The 22,208-nt window shown below is 44.5% G+C and overlaps 1 protein-coding gene across 2 annotated transcripts in view; it reads left to right on the forward strand.

Moving 5' to 3' along the window:
* Positions 1 to 13,509, forward strand: part of SLC46A3 (solute carrier family 46 member 3) — a 307,576-nt gene extending 294,067 nt beyond the window's left edge. For both annotated transcript variants that reach the window (XM_069640757.1, XM_069640758.1), the window contains one exon: positions 5,800 to 13,509. In XM_069640757.1, coding sequence (XP_069496858.1) covers positions 5,800 to 5,890 — 91 coding nt within the window. In that variant the 3' untranslated portion in view covers positions 5,891 to 13,509. The remainder of the gene's footprint in view (positions 1 to 5,799) is intronic.
* Positions 13,510 to 22,208: the final 8,699 nt, after the last annotated feature.

Here is a 22,208-nt window from a genome sequence, read left to right on the forward strand (position 1 = left end):
GTTAATTTCCAATGATAAGTATGTGCCTACAAGTCTCTGCGTGCCAGTGCTATTGGCTGTCTGCAGTGGTAGCTCGTGCATAATGGGCGAAGCCCTCCCATGTCGACCCTGTTGTCTCAGCACTCCCAATGGTGAGCATTTTGCATGGCAGTGCCGCCTATTTACTCTAGGGACAGATCTGGCGCAAGGAAGCACAGCCCATTGCAAACATAATGTTACACGTCAAGTCATCTTTGCAAAAGCATTAGCTATTTTCCTGCAACGTAACGTCCACTTTATCATGTGTTTTACCTGCAGTGAAAGTTTATCATGTGATTGCAGAACCCACAACTGTAATCAGTTGCTTCTAGGTAAACACGTTGCAACTCACGTTGCTCGCCAAACCTGTTTAGCACAGCATTGTTATAATGGCTGGCAGAGTCCCTCATCCCAACTCTGGTTCTCATCCCAGCAATTGCTAATTCAGTGACATAATGGGCATCATTATGAGGTTGCCGGTAACCCGCCGGTGCTTCTGGCGGGTTGCCGACAACCCCGTATTACCGTTTCCGCCGCCTGATATCCCGGTGTTACCGAGATATCACAGGCGGCGGACGGTAAGTTCCCCTTCTTCCCCATGCAATCACATAGAGATCCATGGGGTGGCAACCCTGAAGCACAGTAACGGTGTCAGTGCTTCAGTGAAAACCCTGCCGGTAGGGGCCTGAACTCCTAGCAGAGGTATCGGGTAACAATTTTGCCATGAAAAAAGTCGTCAGGTTGGTGACTTTTAAAAAAAATGCATTAATGATAGGAAAAAGTCACCAGAACCTTACGACTTTTTCAAAGCAACATTATTACATGGAACCCTAGCAGGTCAGGCCTGCAGGTAGTTCAGTGCCTCTACTGGCAGACTCGAAATGAGCTGGTCCAGAAAGGGTGCAAGTAACTTGTAACCAGCACCTTTATTTCCTCACCAGCTCACTCATAATGAGGTCCATAGTCAAACTGCACCCAACAGATAATAACTGCAAAAAGATAATATTACAGTAGCTGTCATGGCTTGTATGTTTGTTTGTTTTATTTATTTATATAGCGCTCAAGACCCAGAGGTAAAAGGGCACATCAGGATATGGTTACATAGTACATTATATACAGTTTACGTTTATACATTATACAATTTACTTGGTAAAAATCACAATAGGGTATAGGCAATTTCGGCAGGCCTAGAAGAGAGAAGATGGTAATTGCTTGTTTTTTTTTCAGTAACCAACTAATGACCTGTTTCCTAAAGGACTGAAAGCACTCAATAGATTTGATGTTTAATGGCAGGGTGTTCCAGCGTTGAGAGGCAAGGACTGTAAAGCTGGATCCACCAGCTCTTTTTAGAGTGAATCTTGGCACTGTTAGACCTAAGGTATTAGAGGATCTAGTCATTCTGCTATCAGGCTCCAAGGTGAATTTGTTAGTGAGATAGGGTGGAGCTATATGGTTTAAGGCTTTGTATGTGAGATAGATAGTTTTTTGTTCGTTTTTTTGATGGATAGAGAGCCATTTACATGATTTTCTAATGGTTGAGATATGCTCTCGCCTGGGGATATTTAATGCTGCACGAAGCGCGTTATTTTGTAGTACCTGTAGTTTAATATTTATGGATTGGTTTGTGCCTAGGTAAAGACTGTTACAGTAGTCCAGTTTGACTGTATAAGAGACCTGGCCAGCGTAAGGCAACTATTAGAGGACAAGAAAGGTCTACAAGCCCGCCCTGATCAGTTTACCCGTGTAGCCAGTGGCTGAGGCAGTCATGTTCATTTGTTTGGAGAGGCTGGTGCTGGCATCAAGGTAAAAGCCGAGGGTTTTCACACTTTTAACAATGGGAATAGTGTTACCATCAATGATGATGCTGTTGTAAATAGGGCTAAATTTCAGCAGGTTATTGGGTGAACCGACAAGGAGAAGCTCAGTTTTCTCATCATTCAGGCAGAGGCCATGTGTGGCCATCCATGCCTGAATGATGGAGAAGATTTCATTGATCCGGGTGACGTCATCTTTGTAGTTCCCTGAGAGGGTGAGGAGTATCTGGGTGTCATCAGCATAATTGGTGTAGGTGGCACCCAGATGGTCCAGTTTGTCAAAGAGTGGCTTTGTAAATATATTGTACAAAGTGGGCGAAACACAAGAGCATTGTGGGACACCGCAAGGGATAGGGTCTGCCGCCGCTGCTGGTGAGAAAACCTTCATGGTTCTGTTAGCCAAGAAGGATTGTATCCACATGACAGCAGGGGAGGAGAAGTGAGCGGCTGAGAGGTGGTTACAGAGGATTTTATGATCGACCATGTCAAAGGCCGCTGAAAGGTCTAAAAGGAGTAGGATGGCGGTGTTACCTTTGTCTTTGATTTCATCAATCTGACTTTAGAGGTCAACAAGGGCAGTTTCTGTTCCGTGTTGAGGTCTAAAGCCAGATTAGCGTATTCCTAACAATTGGTTCATCTACAGGTAGTCCTGAATTTGCAAGTAGGCAACTCAGTCAAGGATTTTTAGCAGGAATGGGACTGTGGTGATGGGTCTGTAATTAGTGGGTATGGCCGGGTCTAATGATTGTTTTTTAGGAGTGGGAGAACCCATGATTGTTTCAGGTTACTGGGGACTGAAATGGTAGCGAAAGACAGGTTAATAAGTTTAGTGATGAAAGGGGATAGATCTCTGGCTGCATCTTTTATAATCTGGGCAGAGCAGCTGTCCCCTTTGCAATTGGATGGTTTTAGGGAGGCTATAGCTTTTTGTACTTCTGGTGTAGTTACCTTTTTGAATGTGAAGCCTAAGTTGGTGTTAGTAGGGGGTAGTGAACTTGGGTTGGTCGACTTGCTGCTGGAGAGTTGTTGTCGTTTAACCTCTATTTTGGTTTGGAGCCCTGTGATTTTATTGGCAAGGGCGTTCTGGATACTGGTGCACCAGGGTTTGTCTTTCGTGCAGGTGTCTGCGGGTGGGTTAGGATTTTCTAATTCCTTAAGTATATTGAATAGTTCTTTGGTGCAGGATCCTGCCTGATTTATCCTAACATTGTAAGCTTCTTTCTTGATGCCAAAACAATGTCTATTTTCCTGCAATGTAATGTATAGTCTTACCATTTAATGGCCAGACTATATCCTACCACATTCTCAGACATTCCCTAACAGTTTGAGGCCACAACAATGGTAGTTAGACACTATATAAATGTCAGATAACATAGAAGTCTATTAGCATGTATAAATGTAGATTCTTTCATGTTCTCTTATGGAGGCAGGATTAAGGGCAGAGTATGAATTACTTCTCTTACTGCTTCTACATGCAGTGATACCTGTCAGGGAGAGGAGATGACACAGAGAGCCATGGGGCAAAGCCAGGCCAAGACAGTCTGCAGAATGCAACATTTTGTAAAACAAATTGTACGTGTATGGAGGACGGGCGGGGGGTTTGGAAGGTGGGTCTTGGACTAGCAAGAGCAATAGGGCAGAACTTAAAAACTGAGAGTGATGTGTAACAGGCCCGAGTCAGGGAGAGCACAATTGGGGAATACATGGCTGTGAGGCACCAGAAGCATCAAACCGTATTTTACAGTGGAAATGCGGGCATGTTGTTGAGCACTTTCAACATGAAAACGTGTTTTACAGGTACACAGCAATGCTGACACACTGGTGGGCACTTTCAGTGTGAAAGACTCTTTTACAGGGTAACACTGGGATTGAGACAGGCTTCATTGTGGCTTGCTATGGGTACGACCAGCATGAAAGGGAAACAGCCCTTGCATATTGTGTTGACAGGAATCAAAATCTGTGTTGGGCACATGCAGCATAGCATTATTGGCATATATTGGGCATGGGCTCTGGTATAGTAGCATATTGTGTTGACAGGTTTTATGATCTGATTAGGGAACGGGCAATAGTGCATATCTTGGGCACTAGCAGCATGAAAACATACTAATTGTATATTTTTAGGCAAAGGTGACATATATTGTTAGGTACCTGGATGACAGCATGAGAATGGGGAAGCACTGACATATTGTTTTGTCAAGCCGTAACTTCTGCTGTGGGCACAGACATCATGAAAGTGTGGTTTGCATTGGCCCTGCTTGAGTACATCGCAGCCAGTCATGATTTAAATGTGTTTTACAGGGCCCTGCCGGAATGTACTTTTCGGCCCTGAACTGGTAGCATGGAAATGGGGCAGAGTTGCCACAACATTTTGTGTTAACATACTTCAGGATCTGCTTTAGGCAAGGTCAGCATGAAATGCATGTTCAGTGGCAGCGCTGGCATATATTTGGCACAGCCTGCATGAGTATGTGTTTTATAGGATAGGGCTAGCATAGATTGTTATGCACAGGGTTGGCAGCATTAAAGTGGGACAGCGCTGCTTATTGTTTTCAAGGGCCTCGTGATCTGCGTTGGGCATACCCTTGAAAGAGGGTAAATGCTGGCATATATTTTGTTGGGTCCGGCTTTTTTGATTTGCTCTAGGAACAGCCAGAATGAAAATCTGTTGCAAAATGCTCATGTGTACTGTCGGTTTCCCAACATCTTTTAGTGTTTTTTTCTGTTCCCCTCCAGAACCAATTGAAAACTTTACAGATTTGTATCCAATTATTCAGATTTTTGTGGCACAAAATGCATAATTTCAACCCCTTACTTAAAAATGTCTTGAGGGGGGATCCCCACCCCATACTACCCCAATGCTGTTTGTCTTCATTCTCCGTTCTCCGGTCTTGCACTTGTTCAAGAGAAACACTCAGTTTATAAATTTATCAGTCTTCGCTCACTGTCTGATATGTCACATTTAACATGGGGCCTATGTCAGCCATGCTGCGCTGTGAGCCACTATATATTTACAGATCAAAGGAGGGGTCATTACTGCAGTATATTAGCCTCCAGCCAAGGCCATCAGTTGGGAACTAGTTAGTATTCGAAGTGATAATGATGCCTCTAGGTCTATAAGGCTCTTCGCACATAGTGGTAATAGCAAGGTAGGTTTTGGAGAAGTGGTGGTGGCGTAAGCACGTTACATTAATAGTGATCAAAGTAAATACGCAATTGTATTTTATAATATTTAAATAACAAGGTTGTCTTAATAAGGTAAGCACTTGCAAACTTGGTTGGCATTGACCAGTTTTCGCATGAGCGTGCATGACGTGTTAAGTAACACTGGCCGGTTTCTTCATACAAAAGTGAAGGCATTGCTCCACTTTTTAGCTTTTGCTCCGGTGTGTGAAATTAGAGTTTGCGTGTCTGTTGAAGCAGTAGCAAAACAATCTCCCAAGGCAAGAGCTTCTTGTTGAAAGAAATCTTGCCTTGAGATTGCATTGCCGGTTACTAAATGCAGGCACACGCGTTTTGTTTTTTTCTGCCTGCTACTGAACTCTGAATGTTTGGAATGCAGTCAATACAACAGGCAGGCGCGCACGGCATTCTAGTGGCTGAGAGGAGATCACTCTTGGCCTTCACATTCAGCGAACACAAATGCACAATGTAGGCTGGTTCCGGCTACCTGACGGTAGACATTTCAGTATTCTCCAACTCAGGACATTTCAGGAGCGAGTTGAAAGCACATTTCGAAGAAACGTCAGCTTTACCATGTCAATCGGGACTTTTTAGCTTAACATTACTTTACAAGCTGCCCTGCGCACTGAGTTGGTAAAGGCAGAAGTATATGTTCCAGCATGCATTCTGTTGTTGACTGAATAGGCAGGACTGGGAGAACGCGCACTTCATGTCTGGATGCCGCGTGGCAGATATGCATTGTTGTCACTCGTTTTGCTGACACAACGGTGTCTCTCTTCTTTTGCAGCATCATCATGTACATTGGCTATGGAGAAGAGGGTCGTCACGTGCTGCTCGTCAACGAAGGGGAACCAGAAGACGCCGACCTCGTGAGCTGAGCAGGCCGGGCCCACTTTCCCTTATCTGCCTCTTGCACTCACTGCGACCGAACTTCCCACGCAGTCAACGGGGATGCGTCAGCCTGCAGAACTTCTGCACTGTCATTCACAAGATAAGAAGCACAGTTTAGTTGGGCTTTGGGGGACAGATAGGGAATTTGTATGCTGACTTTTTTTCACCTTCGCTTCTTACAGAGCTGCCCCATGTCCAGCGAGAGCACCAGTCCTGATATTTTTCTCTGCACTGGATCGTTACCGTCCTCCATTTGCAATGGGGGAATCCAGAGTCCAAATACCATTGGTGTCTAGCCATTGGCATGTCCATAGAATGGCCTGGGGTGGCATATGCTACCCCTGGAATCTGATTGGCTATGGGGGTGGGGTGAAGGGGAGAGAGATTGATTGCTTGTTCCTTGTATCATATACTGGGTACAGCTAGCACATGTGTATATATAGTTGTATCATGTTCCATAGGAAACCTGAAAACTGAATTGCTAATACCATTTTACTTGCATGACTTATATGGCTGATATTTTGTACACAAAAGTGTTGTCACTACCCCGTACTGTCCCTCCCCCCACCCTCTCTCCCCCCCACGACAAGAAATGTAGGGAAAGATTCATTAGAAAATGGAAAAGTTATTAAGAAAGCAATAAAGCACTGTTTTCGGCCCACTCCCATTAATTTCCCCATAAAGCAAAAGTCAACATTTCTGTTCTGCACAGCAACAACCACTGGGCGGAATTGGGCGACGTATGAAACAACTTGGGTATGAAGCGTTGACTCGATTTCCAGGACCGGTCTGGGGTTATTCAGTCCAGTAGTTGTTAAAATATTTGACGGAGAAGGGGGTGTCCCCTTCCTCAGAATTATAGATATATTTCCCATGGTGCTTTGCAGCAGAGAGGCTTTTCAGAAATGAAAAAGATGCCATTTTCTTTTTTGTTCGATGCAAGAGATAGCCCGGGTGAAAATGGGTATAACCGAGGTTAACCAAAAAATGAAAAGTGAAAAAAAATTCCATTTCGTGGAGGAAAAAGGATGAAATGGCATCAGGCTAGAGATCGGGGGTAGGCGTGGAGTGTACACCAAGAGAAATTGGGGAGTTGGGGGTGGGGGGCAGGGGAGCTTTGGACCAACTTCAGAATTTGAACGTTTTTGCATGACCGGAATTATACTAGGAATAACCGCGGGTATAGTAGAAAACAAGATTGGGACTGAAAGTGTGTCACACGAAAATAACCACCTGTATTTGCAAGCATTTACGGATAACCAAGGTTATTTGTAGTACATTGCAAATATAACCGCAGCTATGAGAAAAAAGTTTTTTAAAATAAGAGTTAAAAAATTAGATTAATACAAAAAAAATGAATTTTACAGCTACAGGGGTGGGGGGAGTAATGGTGGGGCCGAAGGATATAGCTACTGGGTTACTTTAATGATGCAATATGGAATGAGGACACGGCCGAAGGACGTTGTCACTGGCCATGGCCAAAGGTCTTGGCTAGTGTGCCCAAAAGAAACCTGGTGGTGTGGCCATGGCTAGTGGGCCCGTTTAGAAAACCTATTGGAGCATTATGTAGAGTGGCCATGGCTGAAGGCCGTGGGCACTGGCCATGGAAGAAAGCCGTGGCTGGTGGGACCGGAAGAAAGTTATTGGGGCAACATGTCGAAGGCCGGGGCTTATGCTCATCGGACAGAAGCCATGGCTATTGAGTAAGAAAGAAAGGTAGTGTTTTAAAATATACATTGGGACCAGCCGAAGGCCATGCTCACTGGCCAGGGCAGAAGGCCTTGGCTAGTGGGCTCGAACGAGATGTAGAATGGTGGCCACTGGCTATGGCTAGGGGCCCAGTAGTGTTTTAACATATATAGTGGGTCCAAAAGAAGCATATTGGGGGAACAAGTACTTTGGCCGTGTCCAAAGGCCATGGCAAGTGGCCCGGTAGTATTTAAAATATAGTGTCACTGTCCAGGGCCAAAGGCCCTGGCTAGTGAGCCCAAAAGACATATATAGTGGGTCCAAAAGAAACATATTGGGGACATGTACAGTGAACACAGCCAAAGACTGTGGCAAAAAGCCATGGCAAGTGGCACGGTAGTGTTTTAAAATATACTAATTGGTCCAAAAGAAACATATTGGGGGAACATGTACAGTGGACACGTGGCCATTGGCCATGGCTGAAGGCTGGGTTAAGCTGGTCATGACTTCCCACATCTGCTGAATGTCAAGGCTTTTGTTGCAGTAAATCTGCGCAACATAACTGCACCTTAACCAAGGTTTTCTCGTTGTATACACACAAAAAACGTGCAATATCAACCTTTAAACATTCAAATAAATTAGTCAACTCGATATATATGTGATGATCTCTGTGGCACCACATAGAGGTATGCTCATCACCACAGTCTAAGCATTCCTCCACAACCAACTCAAAATAGCATTACAAAGTGCAGAGAAATACATGGAAATCTTAACGTCTGACACAGAGGACCGGAGAAAGTGTGTCAGGGGTTGGTTTTACAAAGGGGCCCAGGGGGTGCGTGCAAAGGAGTACAAGAAATGGGGGGAGATGCTGGGGGCAGGGAACGAATTCAAGTAATTTGAAAGAGAGATGGGCACTCCATATACCATTCTTAAGCATCTTTATAAAACCCAACCCCAAACACTCTTTGCTGTCCATGGGCTTCATTGTTCTCTGTTCAAGTTATTTCCTACATTCCCCATTATAGAAAATCAAAAAGCAATCTCAGATAGTCGATCTTCCAGTATACACCTGACTTTTCCCACCCGGGACAGAAATGTGTGATTTTCAGGAATTAAAGCCTTGGCAATAAATAGGACGGTATCTTATTGTGCAGGGATGTTTCTCCAAACAGACTCTGAAACAGTTCTTTTAGGATATATTTTGATTAAAACGAAAACACAGAAAATTCAAAATATGGGAGCCAGGATGTTAGAGGCTTCCATGTATTACTCTTTTTTGAAATATAAGTTCTACTTGTGGGGTATCAGAAGTATTCTATGACAGACTGATGACATTTGTGATTTCTTTGAATGTCGCCCGGTGCCACTCCCTCCAATCCTTTTGGCCAGATTGGAACTTTTCAATTCCAATGTTTACTTTGTCTTCCATATTGTCCTCAGACTTGACAAGCAGAAGGCAGGAGAAAGATACATGCCTTTTGCTGAAATATTGGCTTGCACCTTTTTATCAAAATAGTAATTTGCTCCAGAAAATGCTATTTGAGTTTTTGTTTGCAAAAAGGTGAGGGGAATAATTGCCCAGTTGCCCCATTTCAAGATGGACACCTTCAGACAGAGCTGGCTGTTCAGCCAACATAACTTTTGCATTCCCTTGCTTGTAGTTCATTTTAACCGTAGTGCCAACAAACAAATGTCTAGTGGCTAAAATGTCAGGACTGGCTGAAGCTTTGACACACGACTCGCACCCCTTCGTAGCTCCTGCGTCGGTCAGCTTGAAAAAGTCACCTTTCTTATTCCTATTAAAATAGACGTGTATTCTTATTCAAATTACAACGTGGAAAGTTCTGTGATACAAACATCTGCATTAGTAGATTAGTAGTATGCAGGCTTTTAGCAGAAGATTTGCAGCAGCATTCATAACCAGTGGTCGAAGTGTACAAAAAGAAGTAGTGGAACTATGTTCCCTGGAGGCCTGCACCCACTCCCCACAAACCCCATCACCACGCCCCCTCCCATACACAATACAAACCTCCAAAAACATGCACCTGCTGTTTAAGGGAACGTTCAGTGTATTGCACTGAAAGTGCAAGTTTCAACTTCTTCCTACACTTTTATTTTAAAACGAAACCATTCTGGAATGGTTTCTTTTTAAAATAAAAGCCTATGAACAGTAAAACTTAATTAAAAAAAGAGGAGCACAGCTCCCTCCTGCTCACTTCGACCACTGTCCATAACCAGTGGTGAGAGGTTGAAGATTCTGGTGACTCACAATTCTCACATTGGGGCTCATTACGAGTCTTGACGTAAGCGTGCCGGTATTACCAGCGGGTTGCCGCGGGACCCGTAAATATTTACTGGCGCCGGACTTGCAAGAAACACCGGGGTATTACAACCCCGGCGGTGCAGAAAGTCAGGCGCCTGCAAATTGTAACGGTGCTGGTGCTTCCGTGATGGTCTGCTTACCGTGGCCACTATTTTCGTCAGGGTCCGACCTGTCGGAACAGCGGCTCCGGTAGGCAGACTCGTAGATTGCCGGTCTGGAAACAATGGTGCCGGTAAGCTTACTGGCACCGTTGTTTATGGACCAGCAAACTTGTAATGAGACATATTGTCTTTTTTACGGGGTGCTGTTCGCTGCAGTTACCAGCTCCCCATTCTCTTGCGGCAAAACCCTTCTGTAAACTTGCCTCTGATTTGAAGACTGCAAGCGCATTTGTATCTCACCCTTGCAAAGATTCTGCTGTGATTGCAAAATGCTGTATTTGTCGATTGAATAATTGTATGCTGTATGTATCAATTATGTTTAAATGTAATGCCAATGTTATATACACAGCCCTCTTTGCCAACTTTGTAGAGCGCCATTTTGTCTTTCAGTTCCATGTTTACGCTTATTAAAATATTTAATAAATGCAACTTATAAACCCCAGAATTAGTGGAAAGAAAATGACAGGTTAAAATAAACCCAATTGGGCCTCATTACGATTTTGGTGGCAGCCTGCTGGTACTACGGGCAGGTTGCCACCTACTAATAACACTGTTTCCGCCACCTGATATCTCGTTGTGGACATTACAAGTCCCGGAGGTCCTGGATATCATGCGGGGGAAAGTGTAAATCCCCATTCCCATGCAGTCCCATAGGACTCCATTTGAATGGGGACACAGAAGCACTGGCACTGTTGCTAAAGGTGCCGGTGCTTCCGTGACAAGTCTGCCTACTGGGTATGTTGTGCCCGGCAGGTCAGACCTGCCAGGCGCAACAGCGCCTCCAAGCAGACTTGTAGTATGACAGGAAAAGGTGCCAGTATGTTGCAACCGGCACCCTTATTTCCAGTCTGCCACACTTGTAATGAGGCCCATATTCATAGAGGTGGAGGTTAAGATTCAATACAAGAAAAGTGTAGTTATGGGTCAGAGACACCGGGGACAGTGGTACACCACGAAAGGGACACAATGTATGGCCATCACTCACCAGAAGAATACGCTGATTATTTTACCCAATAAACTCTGTTTCCAGCCCTTGTATAAGGCTGCATGATGAGTAGCAGAAAACGCTAGTGTGGGTAGAGCGAGGCGCAACCATCAGAACCCATGAAGTTGTGTTACTCCCATTTAAACCATTAATGGGGTCTCACTTAAAGGAATCTTATGCAGTTTTTGAGACTGCATCCGCAAAGGTAAACAAATGGTGCCAGGTCTTGAACTTGTCATCCTATCAGAGCCGTGGAAAACGTCTGTAGGTATCCTGTTAAATAGTTTTAAAATCTGGCATGCGGTAGAGGAATAGCATTGGAAACGCGGGTGGCTACATTCCGATTCTTTTTTGGAAGCACCTTCTCAAGGCAGGTTTGTTTCCATAAAAAGTCTGTCCCTCTTCAACCACCTACTGTACATTTCAAATCTGTGCCGGACGCGCCACCCACATTCTGAGCAAGCAGCATCATCTCCCACTACCCTACGTCTCACGTCTGCCAATCTCCTACCCTACAGCATCCCTCCATTCCCCGATCTCCCTGTGCTGCTTCTCGCTTTCGTTCCTTCGTCCTCTTTGCACCTCAGCACCGGAACTCCCTGCCTTCACAAAATAAAAACTTCCATACCATCCAGTCTTTTCATTCTGGGCTCCCCGTCCTCAACCTGGAAGATGCACATCTTCTTACTCTGACATTACTCCTCATCCTCACTAAACTACAAATAACCCCTCTAAAAATATCACTCTGTAAATACCGAATCCCCTCACTCGGTTGTGTCTTGTCTTGTCCTGTGCCCGGTTTGCTTCCATGTAATCCCCTCATTCCCCTGCCGCCCTCTCCTCACTACCTGTCTCTCCTCTATACAGCAACTGATCCAGGACTCCCCTGATGACTGGTTGCTGTTTCATGTCAGTGTTTCTATTCGAAACACCTTCCTAATTTATTAAATATAATGCATTTTCAATAAATAAATACAAATATATTTGTAGGATGCAGATTTTAGGGGCCACTGGAGTCATACTTCCAGCTAGGGGTGACATCTTTGCGGGTTTGACCCAATCATTTTGTATGTTGGGGATCTGTTTGGGTAAGAGGGACCTGCCTTCTGTATCAGACCTTTGTCATGTGTAGGTCTCATTACACCTGTATATGGGTAAGAGAAAACACCTGCCCTCTTGTGGGCTTTTGGCTTTTTGTGTATGCATAGCTTAACATGAATTTATCCGGGGAAAAAATGACAACGAAAAAAAACATTTTAAGGGGTTAAAAGGGGTCGGGGGATTGGGAGGGGATGTGAAAGCATATGGAAAGCAGAGGGTTGGGGGGACCCCCTAAATAATAAAAAACAATTCAATGAGCTTTTTCATTGTAATTTTATTAGTAAAAATTACATGGAAAAATCTCCTGTCAGCAAAGTAACACAGAAGCCTGAATAAGGTATCCGTCCATTACTGTGCTGGCGGAAAGGCCAAACACGGAAATACCGAATTGTGAAATGCACATTTCCATGCAATTATATGTTGGGGGGGTTATAGGGTAGTAAAAAATATAAGGGGCGTTTGGGGGGGTGTGAAGGGTCTCCCTCCTGCATATAATTGTGCACAAATAAAATTCATTATTTTCGTGTTCAGCATTTGTTTTCTCAAAATAATCCCACGGGTCCACTGAACAAAAGGTGGCAAGCCTACTCTTGGCATTCTGCAAACCAGTGTTCAGTACACAATAATTCAGTGTTCGCTTTTCATGCCCACATGTTAAACGTAGGCCTTCTTCATTGCGTTACCGGCCAGTTTACTGCAGATGCCGAAGAAAGGCATTTAGCACAATTGAATGTGATTTTAACAGTTAAAATGCAATTCTAATTAAGAACAAAGTTGACCGCAAGGTGCATGCTTCAGACGTTCAATACATTGATCATTGTAAACCGCAAAAACAGCATTTAGAACAGTATTTTGGAAGCAAGTAACATTGACTACCAACGGGCTGAACTCCCCTCAAAATCTGACAAGGGCAGCACGTGGGCTATCCGAAGAGTAACGCATCACACACCGCACACCAGCTCTGGCGGGAAGCCAGCCCTGGACAAGTCCGGGCAAACGCACCAGCAGGTTTATCAGAGAGGTCCAGGGACAAAGAAATGTTTTTAAGTGAATATTTTGTGGTATCTACAAATATGAATGTGCCTTATGCTAAATCTCGTTGCGCATAGCAACTGTGACACCATTGGCTGTAACATATTTTAAGTGTACAGTTCTTTTATTTTGTGAAAGGTGGATTATGGTGAGGGACAAATAAGTCATACCAAGTGTACATATAAATGCCTACGTAGATGAAACATGAACATTGAAGTGATTGTTTTCTTGTAAACAGTACCATGCTATGTACTCCAATGAGTTTATATTTTGTTGATTTTATTTCTGGAATAAATTGTCTTCTATTTTGTATCCGAGTGGTCTCATATTTGTGTTACTACAAATACCTTAAAATGCTTTGAAGAAATTCAAATATCAACATGTGCTGATTGTTCTATGGTTAGACAATTCACAGGCACTTTGGGTGTGAATGGTTGTAGTTGTTTGAATGTTTCTGTACAAGGGTTCCAAAGTCTGCCATATTTGTACAAATAACATTGAGACAACTTGGAGTGGCATAAGCCACCCACTCTCTGTGCAGAATATTGCTTGAATATTGAATGCATTCTGAACTTTGTTTCCAGCGACTGAGTAGGGCCAAACAAGGTGCAAATGAAAATACAAATACTGTAACATTGTCTCTCCCACAAACCACTGCAGCACTTTCCCCGCAGAACATTTCAACCCATTTAATTGTGGTATTTGTACAGAGGATTGAAGGACAGAAGGTAGGGAAATAGGGAGTACAGGGTTTGGGAGCAAGGGTTGGGGTGGTAGAACCAGAGGGGATGGGCGACTGAAAAACATGAATGTGGTGTAATGTCCACCTCAATGGAATGTGATATATCCACAAACACATCTAAAAGTGACAAGGATGAAAATAAAAGAGAACCTGCAAAAAAACTGAAAAGCAATGTGATTACCGCTAAATCAGACCGAAGTTACCCCCTTAGCTGCCAGGCTATTATGCAAGTCTATGCAAAAAGGACAAGCATACTCGTCCTTGGCACTTCAGGAAGACATCAGTAGAAATAGGCTAAGCCCACCCTTAGAATTACTCCAATAGCATGTTTTTCTCGTCCCTTTCAGGATTATGCATGAAGATGGGCAAAATGTTCCAGTAATCTGGCACAGCCTCTAAAAAGGAATATTAAAAGTTGTTTTCTTAGTTTTGGGCTTGTCACTGAGATGTTGGTCTGCCAACTTTAGGACACCAATAGTTGAAAACAACTTTTGAAAAATCCAACTACGCCGATGGAAAGAAAAATGGACAACATTCATTAAATGTGGTTAGCAAATGGATGCGCTGGTGATAAGCGTTTTGTCTGTATGTCTCAGAAAAATGCTAGAATACCAATTATTCAACTAATGCCTAGGTTTCATGTTGTTTGTCTGCCAGGGAGCCCACCCACTGGTAGGTATTTTATTAGAGCAACCACTGTTTTGCAAACCCCCTGCTCACTGGTACTGCTACTTTGTCAAATAAAAAAAAATGTATTCTACGACCGACAGTGTAGGGAGCAGCAACTCAACTATTCAGCTCCTTTCAGCTCCCCTAAAGGGCCTTGTAATTTGTAGGTATAGCATTTGGATTGGGCATCACGGGCCTGATTTACAACATGTTTTAACATGGAAAAGCTACATTGAAAACATTTTTATAAATCGGGCCATAAGACTTTTTTCCACTCTTCAGAGAATCATACGTTTGGAATAGAAACTGTAATTCTTTATTATAACATGTTTTCTTCTCCTTATAATCAGAAAAAATAGACTGCAGGGACTAACCACCAATAAAAGCCTGCATTCCATGCTTCTTTGTGCTTCTCACCTCTTCCAGCTCTCTAACCAATCAGTAAGCTTGGAACTAAAGCCTTCAACATCTGTAAAGGCTGCATTCCAAGCTTCCTTTTGTGATGTGAATACACTATGCACTGGACAAGGAAATCTGAACAGTCCCAGAAAACCCCAGCATCTGTTTTTCCCCTGCACGAGCTCCAATGCCATTAGACCCCTTACCATCAGACACTTGAAGGCTATAGCTGATCTTTGCCCGTGTTACAGACCTTACCTTTGATTCGGGACCACTAACTTGGACGAGGTCACCTACCACAAAAGGCCCTCAGGTGGAGCCTTTAGCCCTTCATTATGGTTCAGGTATCTGCTTCTATGGAAATAATTAAAAAAAACAATAATGTAGAAAAAAACAGAAAAGGTACTGATGATTTGGAGGACAAGGTCTCTAACTCACGTGATCACATTCAGGTGATGGAAAAAAGAGTGCCCAATTTGTCAGTGCAATTAGACATGAGCAAAATAAAATGTGGATCAAGAACAATTCGTGAGGAGATCAAACATTAGGGCTACTGGGTTTCCTGAAAGGCATTGGAAAACGGAGACAAACAGAGTTTTTATAGGCGATAGACAATATTTTTTGGGATACAGAGGAAGCTCACTGTTTATTGGCACCAAAACTTAAATTTCACCAATTCTCCAGGCCCTTTATAGTTAAAGTACTAAGATTTTCAGTTAAAGAAATATTAAATAAAATGGTCCAGGGACAGTGGGAGAAAATGTATTATTATTATTTTTGTTCAATTATTTGAAAAAGTCAAGAGTGTACTAGAGAAATCTGTGTAACAACGCCAAACAAAAAGCAAACCACTTTTGATAAGAAACATTGAAAACATTGAGGAAATGTGTTCAGAAAATTAACTTGTTGATGGTAAGTGTTTTTATTGTATGTCTCAGAAAAATGCTAGAATACCAATTATTCATCTTTTGACTAAGATTCGCAACATTCATCTGTTGTTGTAAACAAAAATGGACTGAAACTATACTTGTATTCTGCGTAGACTTGTTTTAGGTGCTGCTTGTGTGGTCTCTAGTTCAAATTTCACCTTTATTGAGCAATCAGAGCAACAATAAAGCAAGATTGCTTAAATCAGATTTCAGACTGGCATTTTAAAATCTATACTTAAAAGAGATGCATCCATATTGGCACCTCTTTGAGAGATATTTCCCCTTATAAGACCAAGGATCTACTTGTGACCAAATATTGCCTACATCTTCATGCCCAACGTAATTACTTTGGGGTGGCAATAAGACTACTGGAGGTATTGCTTCAGCAACATGGCAAGTACCTGCTTTGCACAAGATCGATCGACCTCAATCAGTTGCTTCTCGCCCTGGATAGGGTAAAAAAAGAAAGTGTTTTCCCCTTCTAAACCTTGCACACCCACTAACAGTCCAGTGCTTGCATTCTCTCCTAATGTTTCACTAGACCCCACACAGGCACTTCCCCTAGGTGGAACCTAGTGCAGAGAAACTGAGCTTGGGAATGGAAGAGAGGCCGGTTGCGAAACAGACACTAGCTTCTATGCAGCTTTTTCATGAAAAATTTCTCCCTACCCATCCCAAAGCACTTCTTTAGTTTGGAGGAGTCAGATTTGGTCAGAATCTCTGTGTGTACCCAGGAGTTCATGAGGTCCAACCCGTTTAAGGATTCCTGACCTTAAACGAGCCACAGGATCCCCCAGCTCTGCCGATCTGCTTGATGGATTTTAAGCTTTGCGATACAGGGACGCAGTATCACTTGTCCATGTTCGGTCCTACATCAGGAGGGGCTGGAGTTCTAAAAATGTCTCCCCAAGATTGAAAACCCATATCTGCCCTCACATGTATAAATCGGTCCCACTTGGATATTGAGATGGAGCTGGTGAGAAAAGTATTTTCCAGAGCATATCCCTTGGCGTGGCACCCAGGTCTTCCATATCTCTGCACTCTATGATCCACCAGCCATCGCTTTGGCGTGATAGACATCCAGTCTCCAGATGGGATACGTCCCCACCTTGCTGCTAAACCAGAGCATCTCATTTGCTGCCTGTTCCAGTGTGGCAGACACTTTCAATTCTTGCTTTTCCAAGACTCACATGAGGGGAATTCTATCCCTTTCTGCGGCTGGGCTTGTTTTTGGCAAACAATACTTCATCATTTAAACAATAGGGCTTAAGAATTGGCCTTCCTCCCATCACAGGGGTTTACACATGGGGGATCATTACAGTTCTGGTGGTAACCTGCTGGTAAATCTGGCGGGATGCCACCAAAACAGTAACACTGTTTCTGCCACTTGGAATGCCGGAATTACAGGCATATTCCAAGTGACCGAAATGCCAGTAAATCCCCATTCCACAGAGTCCGATGGGACTCCATGGAGGGGATTGCCAGAATAACCTGCAATAGAATTACCAGTGCTGTTAATTCCACCATTTTCTTGCCAGTGGGGGCAAGATTTACTTCCAGCTATTGGCAGGAAGTAAATCAGTGCCCCCACCGGCAAACTTGTGTTTTTCCGGTGCTTTAAAAGTGCTGGTGCCGGAATTACCGGAAGGTTCACCAGCACTTTTACTGCACCGGCAAAACTATAATGAGGCCCATGGACTTCAATAAGAGTTCTCACAAGTCGCTATGAAAAATGTTAAAACTGAGGAGTCAACACACAACACTGGCTGACCCCTTTCTTGCAATTAAAGAAAGGGAAACCCGGGATGCACCAATATAAATGTATGTGCAGTACTACCCCCTCCCGGGATCAAACAGCTGCAACAAACAGTATGAAGGAAGTAAGGGAATCCGTCAACCACAGTAAGAACAAATCCAAATTAGTACCCTGCGAGGGTCAACCAGAATGCAACAAGCATTCTGATTGGCTCTCGCCGGGGAATTACCAGGCCGAAATCCCTTGCATGCACATACGTGCCTTTTGTTCCCGGTGGGGGGTGTGGCGGCCCCTTAGCCAATGAGGAGGTGCGAAACGGGGCAATCCCCGCTCCGAGCCTCCCCATGGCTGGAGGCTGCCTTCGTCCCCCGCCGGGGACTAAGGTATGTTTTCTTTTTCTTTTTCCTCCACCCCCTCACCTGCAAACTATCCCTCCCCACCCTCCCAACCCACTTAACTTCTTTTTTCTTCTTTTCACGGTAGCAAACGCGCTGGGAACACTTCTGTTCCCAGCGCATCCGCTCCCGATGGCCACCATGGAAAGGGAAAACGGACTATGTTTTCCCTTTCCCAGCGGCCATTTTATTTGACTAACGGGCCGGGGTACTAATGGCTATAAGGCCTTCGATAGCGGGCCAATACCGCCCACGGTAATGCCCCCGGGTCCTCTAGTTACAGGCCCGAGCGTGGGGCGGTATTGGCCCGCTGCCTCGGGGCTTATTGCCTTAATGTGTTACATCAAATACAAAAACAAAGACTCACACACTAAACCATAATGTTTTTGGAGCACAAATAAAGTGTGACAAATACACAAAGGTGCAATAAGGGACTCTGGGTCTTACAAAGAAGAAACAAGCCAGTTTATGTAAAACCTGAATATTTCATTAAACACAGTCTGTAATTGAATAAGAGATCTCATTCAGTAATTAAAACTTGCTATGATACTATTACAGTTGAGGATCGACATGTTTCAGTTCTTCAATCCAAAAATGGTGAACATCCTCAGGAGCTATATAGTTATGTCACTAGTAATGCTAGGGATCTCTAATATAGAACCCACAAAATGTGGTCTAGAACAAAATAGAGTGTGTGTCTCCCATGGACTCTTGGATATCTTCATACTGTTGAAAAGCCGAAAAAAACAAACAAAAATAGCCATATGTGTTATAGGACTCTCTATTATATCCCTAATGTCCAACTAGGGGTTGGTCACAAATAACAGCAATTACCTCTGATGGACCGTGGTGTAGTTCACAAATAGATCACAGGAAATCTGAAAGAGCAAATTTCACCATTCATACTAATCTGTGAAAAACACAATGTTCTCTTTGCTACAGAGAAATCGATGATGTTGGCATGGCTGTTCCAATTCAAAGCATAATTCTCTCTGTAAATGAAAACATATATAACCCGCATTAGGCTCTGGTTCGCTATCCCTCATGATGCAGATAAAAGGCCAACCGAAATCCACCAAGTTAAAGAAGCACAACGCATTCCTCAACGCTGTGATGTGTAAGCCTCCAATTTGGCGAGCACGCACGTTTGCCAAGCAACCCGAATCGTGTGCAGCAGGCAAACGTTGCTGGTCTGTTGGGTGAAGAAGAAAAAGGAATTGCAATATTAAACCCGTGACAGTGCACCCATCAGGTTAAAGGAAGCAACCTATAATGCAAGCGAGCCCTTAAGCTCTACAGTCCTGCCTGAGCCCTGGTACGTTTTACTGTGGGATCGGGAACACGAAGCGTGAGTCAGGGTCCTCCAGCGCCAATACCAGGAGCTTTGTTCCTGTTGCTAAGGAGATAGGGAACATATCTATTTTCACAGGAAGTCCCCAAATGACGGCCGCCATCTTTGAAGGGACATAATTCTACTCAGCGAATAGGTAAATATTTCACGGTGAGGGTCCAAAAAGGAAACCGTCTCATAAATGAACCTACCAGACTAGCAGCACAAACGTTACCGCCAGTCTGGAGTCCTAAAAATGAAACCTGAAAAATACAAATTGAAATACGGAACATGCATTCAAATCGAAAATCCTTTTCCACCGGCAGGTTCAGTACATTTAAATCATCAACAGTACTCAAGTAGTTAGGTTTACGCATTGCTTTAAATGGAAAAAAAGAAGTGCAGGTACTCACCAAGCTATGAAGCCTGACAATCCGGCGCTGTGCTTTTTGCGCCAGCCTTTTTTCGGCATGGCACCGTGGGCACATGCCCCCTTTAGGCACACACTTTTGTTTGCAGGCAACCCCCATTGAGATATAATTATGTGTCAAGGAGCACACACTGCTGTAGAGACAGCGAACTGGAAGGAACCCAGCATCCAAAATGGCCAACACAATGTGATTGCAGAGCTGAGAAGCCCAGGAGAATACGACCTGGGACGGAGGCTGAGGATGAAGAGTGGAGCCATCTAAAGCAGAGCGCAAGTAGATCGGGACTGGTGTACCGGGATAGAAGACAGAGCGGAGGATCCAAAACAAAGAGCAGTGCGACAAGCAATGAAGCAGCAACATATGCTCCGGACAACACCGAAGAACATACGACTACAGAGAGAAGCGGGTAGAGCCTTGAAGACGGTGCATGGTGTGCAGAGGACTGGAGCGATGCGTCACCGCAGAACGGACATTAAGGGGTCGGGTGCTGAGCTCAGTAACTGCGCAGGAGAGAAACGGACAAACAGCCTGACTTCTCAAGTGATAATCGCAACAACATGATGGATGAGATGATGGGCTTCTGCAGCTGAGGCACGAGACGGAGGTAAGTGTGGAGAGAGGAGCAAACTGTGGCAAAGCTGCGGCTGACCGAAAGCTGTGCCCTCAGAGAGGAAAGAAGGAAGAAGGTGAAAGACAGGCACAGCATGCTAGTGAGAGTGGACGCGGGGCAGTGAGCGAGGGACCCCATGAGAGAGCCCCAGGACACTTGAGGCGGCACACAGGTGACCTCTGGCCCCCCACACAGAGACAGCGCTGAGGCAGTTTGGGTTAGGTGCATTCCCGGATTGGAGGGGAAGGGGAGACTGTGACACCCAAGCAAGTTAAGGATCCCCCCCCCTCGAGGAATATTGAGTGGCACAAGGCACTGCGTATAAGAAACCCAGACTCCTACGCTGAGGGCAGGTGAAGTGGTGAATGAGATGCCCCAGGAGGGAGCCCTGTGATACCTAGAAAAGCACACAAACACCCTCTGGTGACCTAAGGCAACTTGAACGGAGCACACCCCTGGGGGAAGAGGGTGAACGCGATACTCGAGAGAACCAGGGGTCACCCCCAAATAAAATAGAAAGGAAGAGAGCACTAGCAGCACTGACATCTTGAACAACTAGAAATAACACATAATTGCTGTCGGAGTAGAGGTAAATAACTCTTTGGACTAGAAAACAGTGCACAAAGGATGGCACATTAGCAGAGGAGACACAGCCCCGGCGAGGGAATTAAGTGGCATAAGGACATACACGCTGCATAATATATGCCGAGGAAACAGAATAAAATGAAGTGTAAACAAATGATATTTGAGACTTACACAACGGAAGGAAGGCAGCGCCCCTGGTGCTGCTGCAACCACTACGCTGGAGGCACAGACCACTACCCTGATTGCACAGCATGAGGAAGGACCAATATTGGCGGCTATTGCAGCTCTACAGGTGTTGTTATAGCACAAGATTGATGCAGTAATTGTGGATGTGGGCCTTTTAAGACAAGATGTCCGCTCGATGACGGAAAGACTAGGGGCAGCTGAAGCACAAGTGCTGGAAAATTAAACAAATATAGACAGTAGCCAGTCTAATGTGGCGCAACTGACAGAAAGAGTGAAGTGCTTGGAATGGAGAGCGGAAGACGCTGAAGGACTGGCAAGAAGAAACACTCTGAGAATCCTAGGCCTGCCCGAAGGCGACGAAGGGTCAGACCCGACAGCATACATTGAAAATCTGCTTCTACAAGAGATTGGGGTCAGAATTCTAACTCAGGGCTTCATGGTGGAAAGGGCGCATAGATCCCTAGCTAAGAGGACCCAACAGGGAGCCACCGTCCAGACCTGTAATAGCCAAAATCATGAATTGTAAGGACAGGGAATGCATATTTGCATTTTCCATAGGAGGAAGGGTCATCGAGAGAGCATCCTCAAGGTTGGCTTTATACCCAGATTACACCCTGCTGGTGCAGAAGAATCAAGCTCAATTTGGCCCTATTAAGGAAAGGCTACATCGTGCCAATAAGAAATATATGCTACTTTACCCAGCTAAACTCAGAGTGATCCATGAAGGCAAAACGTAATTCTTTGAGACCACGACTGGCGCATATGACTGGAGCAACAGAGTGGGAATAGTGTGCTGCCGGAGAGAGGGGGCAACAGATCCAACATGGTGATATCATAGAAAACGATTGAGCACAGAGAACGTAACGTTACGCTAGAAGTCAGGAACAAAACACAAAAGGCAGGAGCTGCTCTTACCTGGCACTGGGGTTGGAGATAGCAGCTCGGCTGATCGACACCCAGCGGCATCCACACCTGCGTT

The sequence above is a fragment of the Ambystoma mexicanum genome, chromosome 7q (genome assembly GCF_040938575.1).
Source record: "Ambystoma mexicanum isolate Mex_15411 chromosome 7q, UKY_AmexF1_1, whole genome shotgun sequence".
NCBI classification, from domain to species: Eukaryota; Metazoa; Chordata; class Amphibia; order Caudata; family Ambystomatidae; genus Ambystoma; species Ambystoma mexicanum.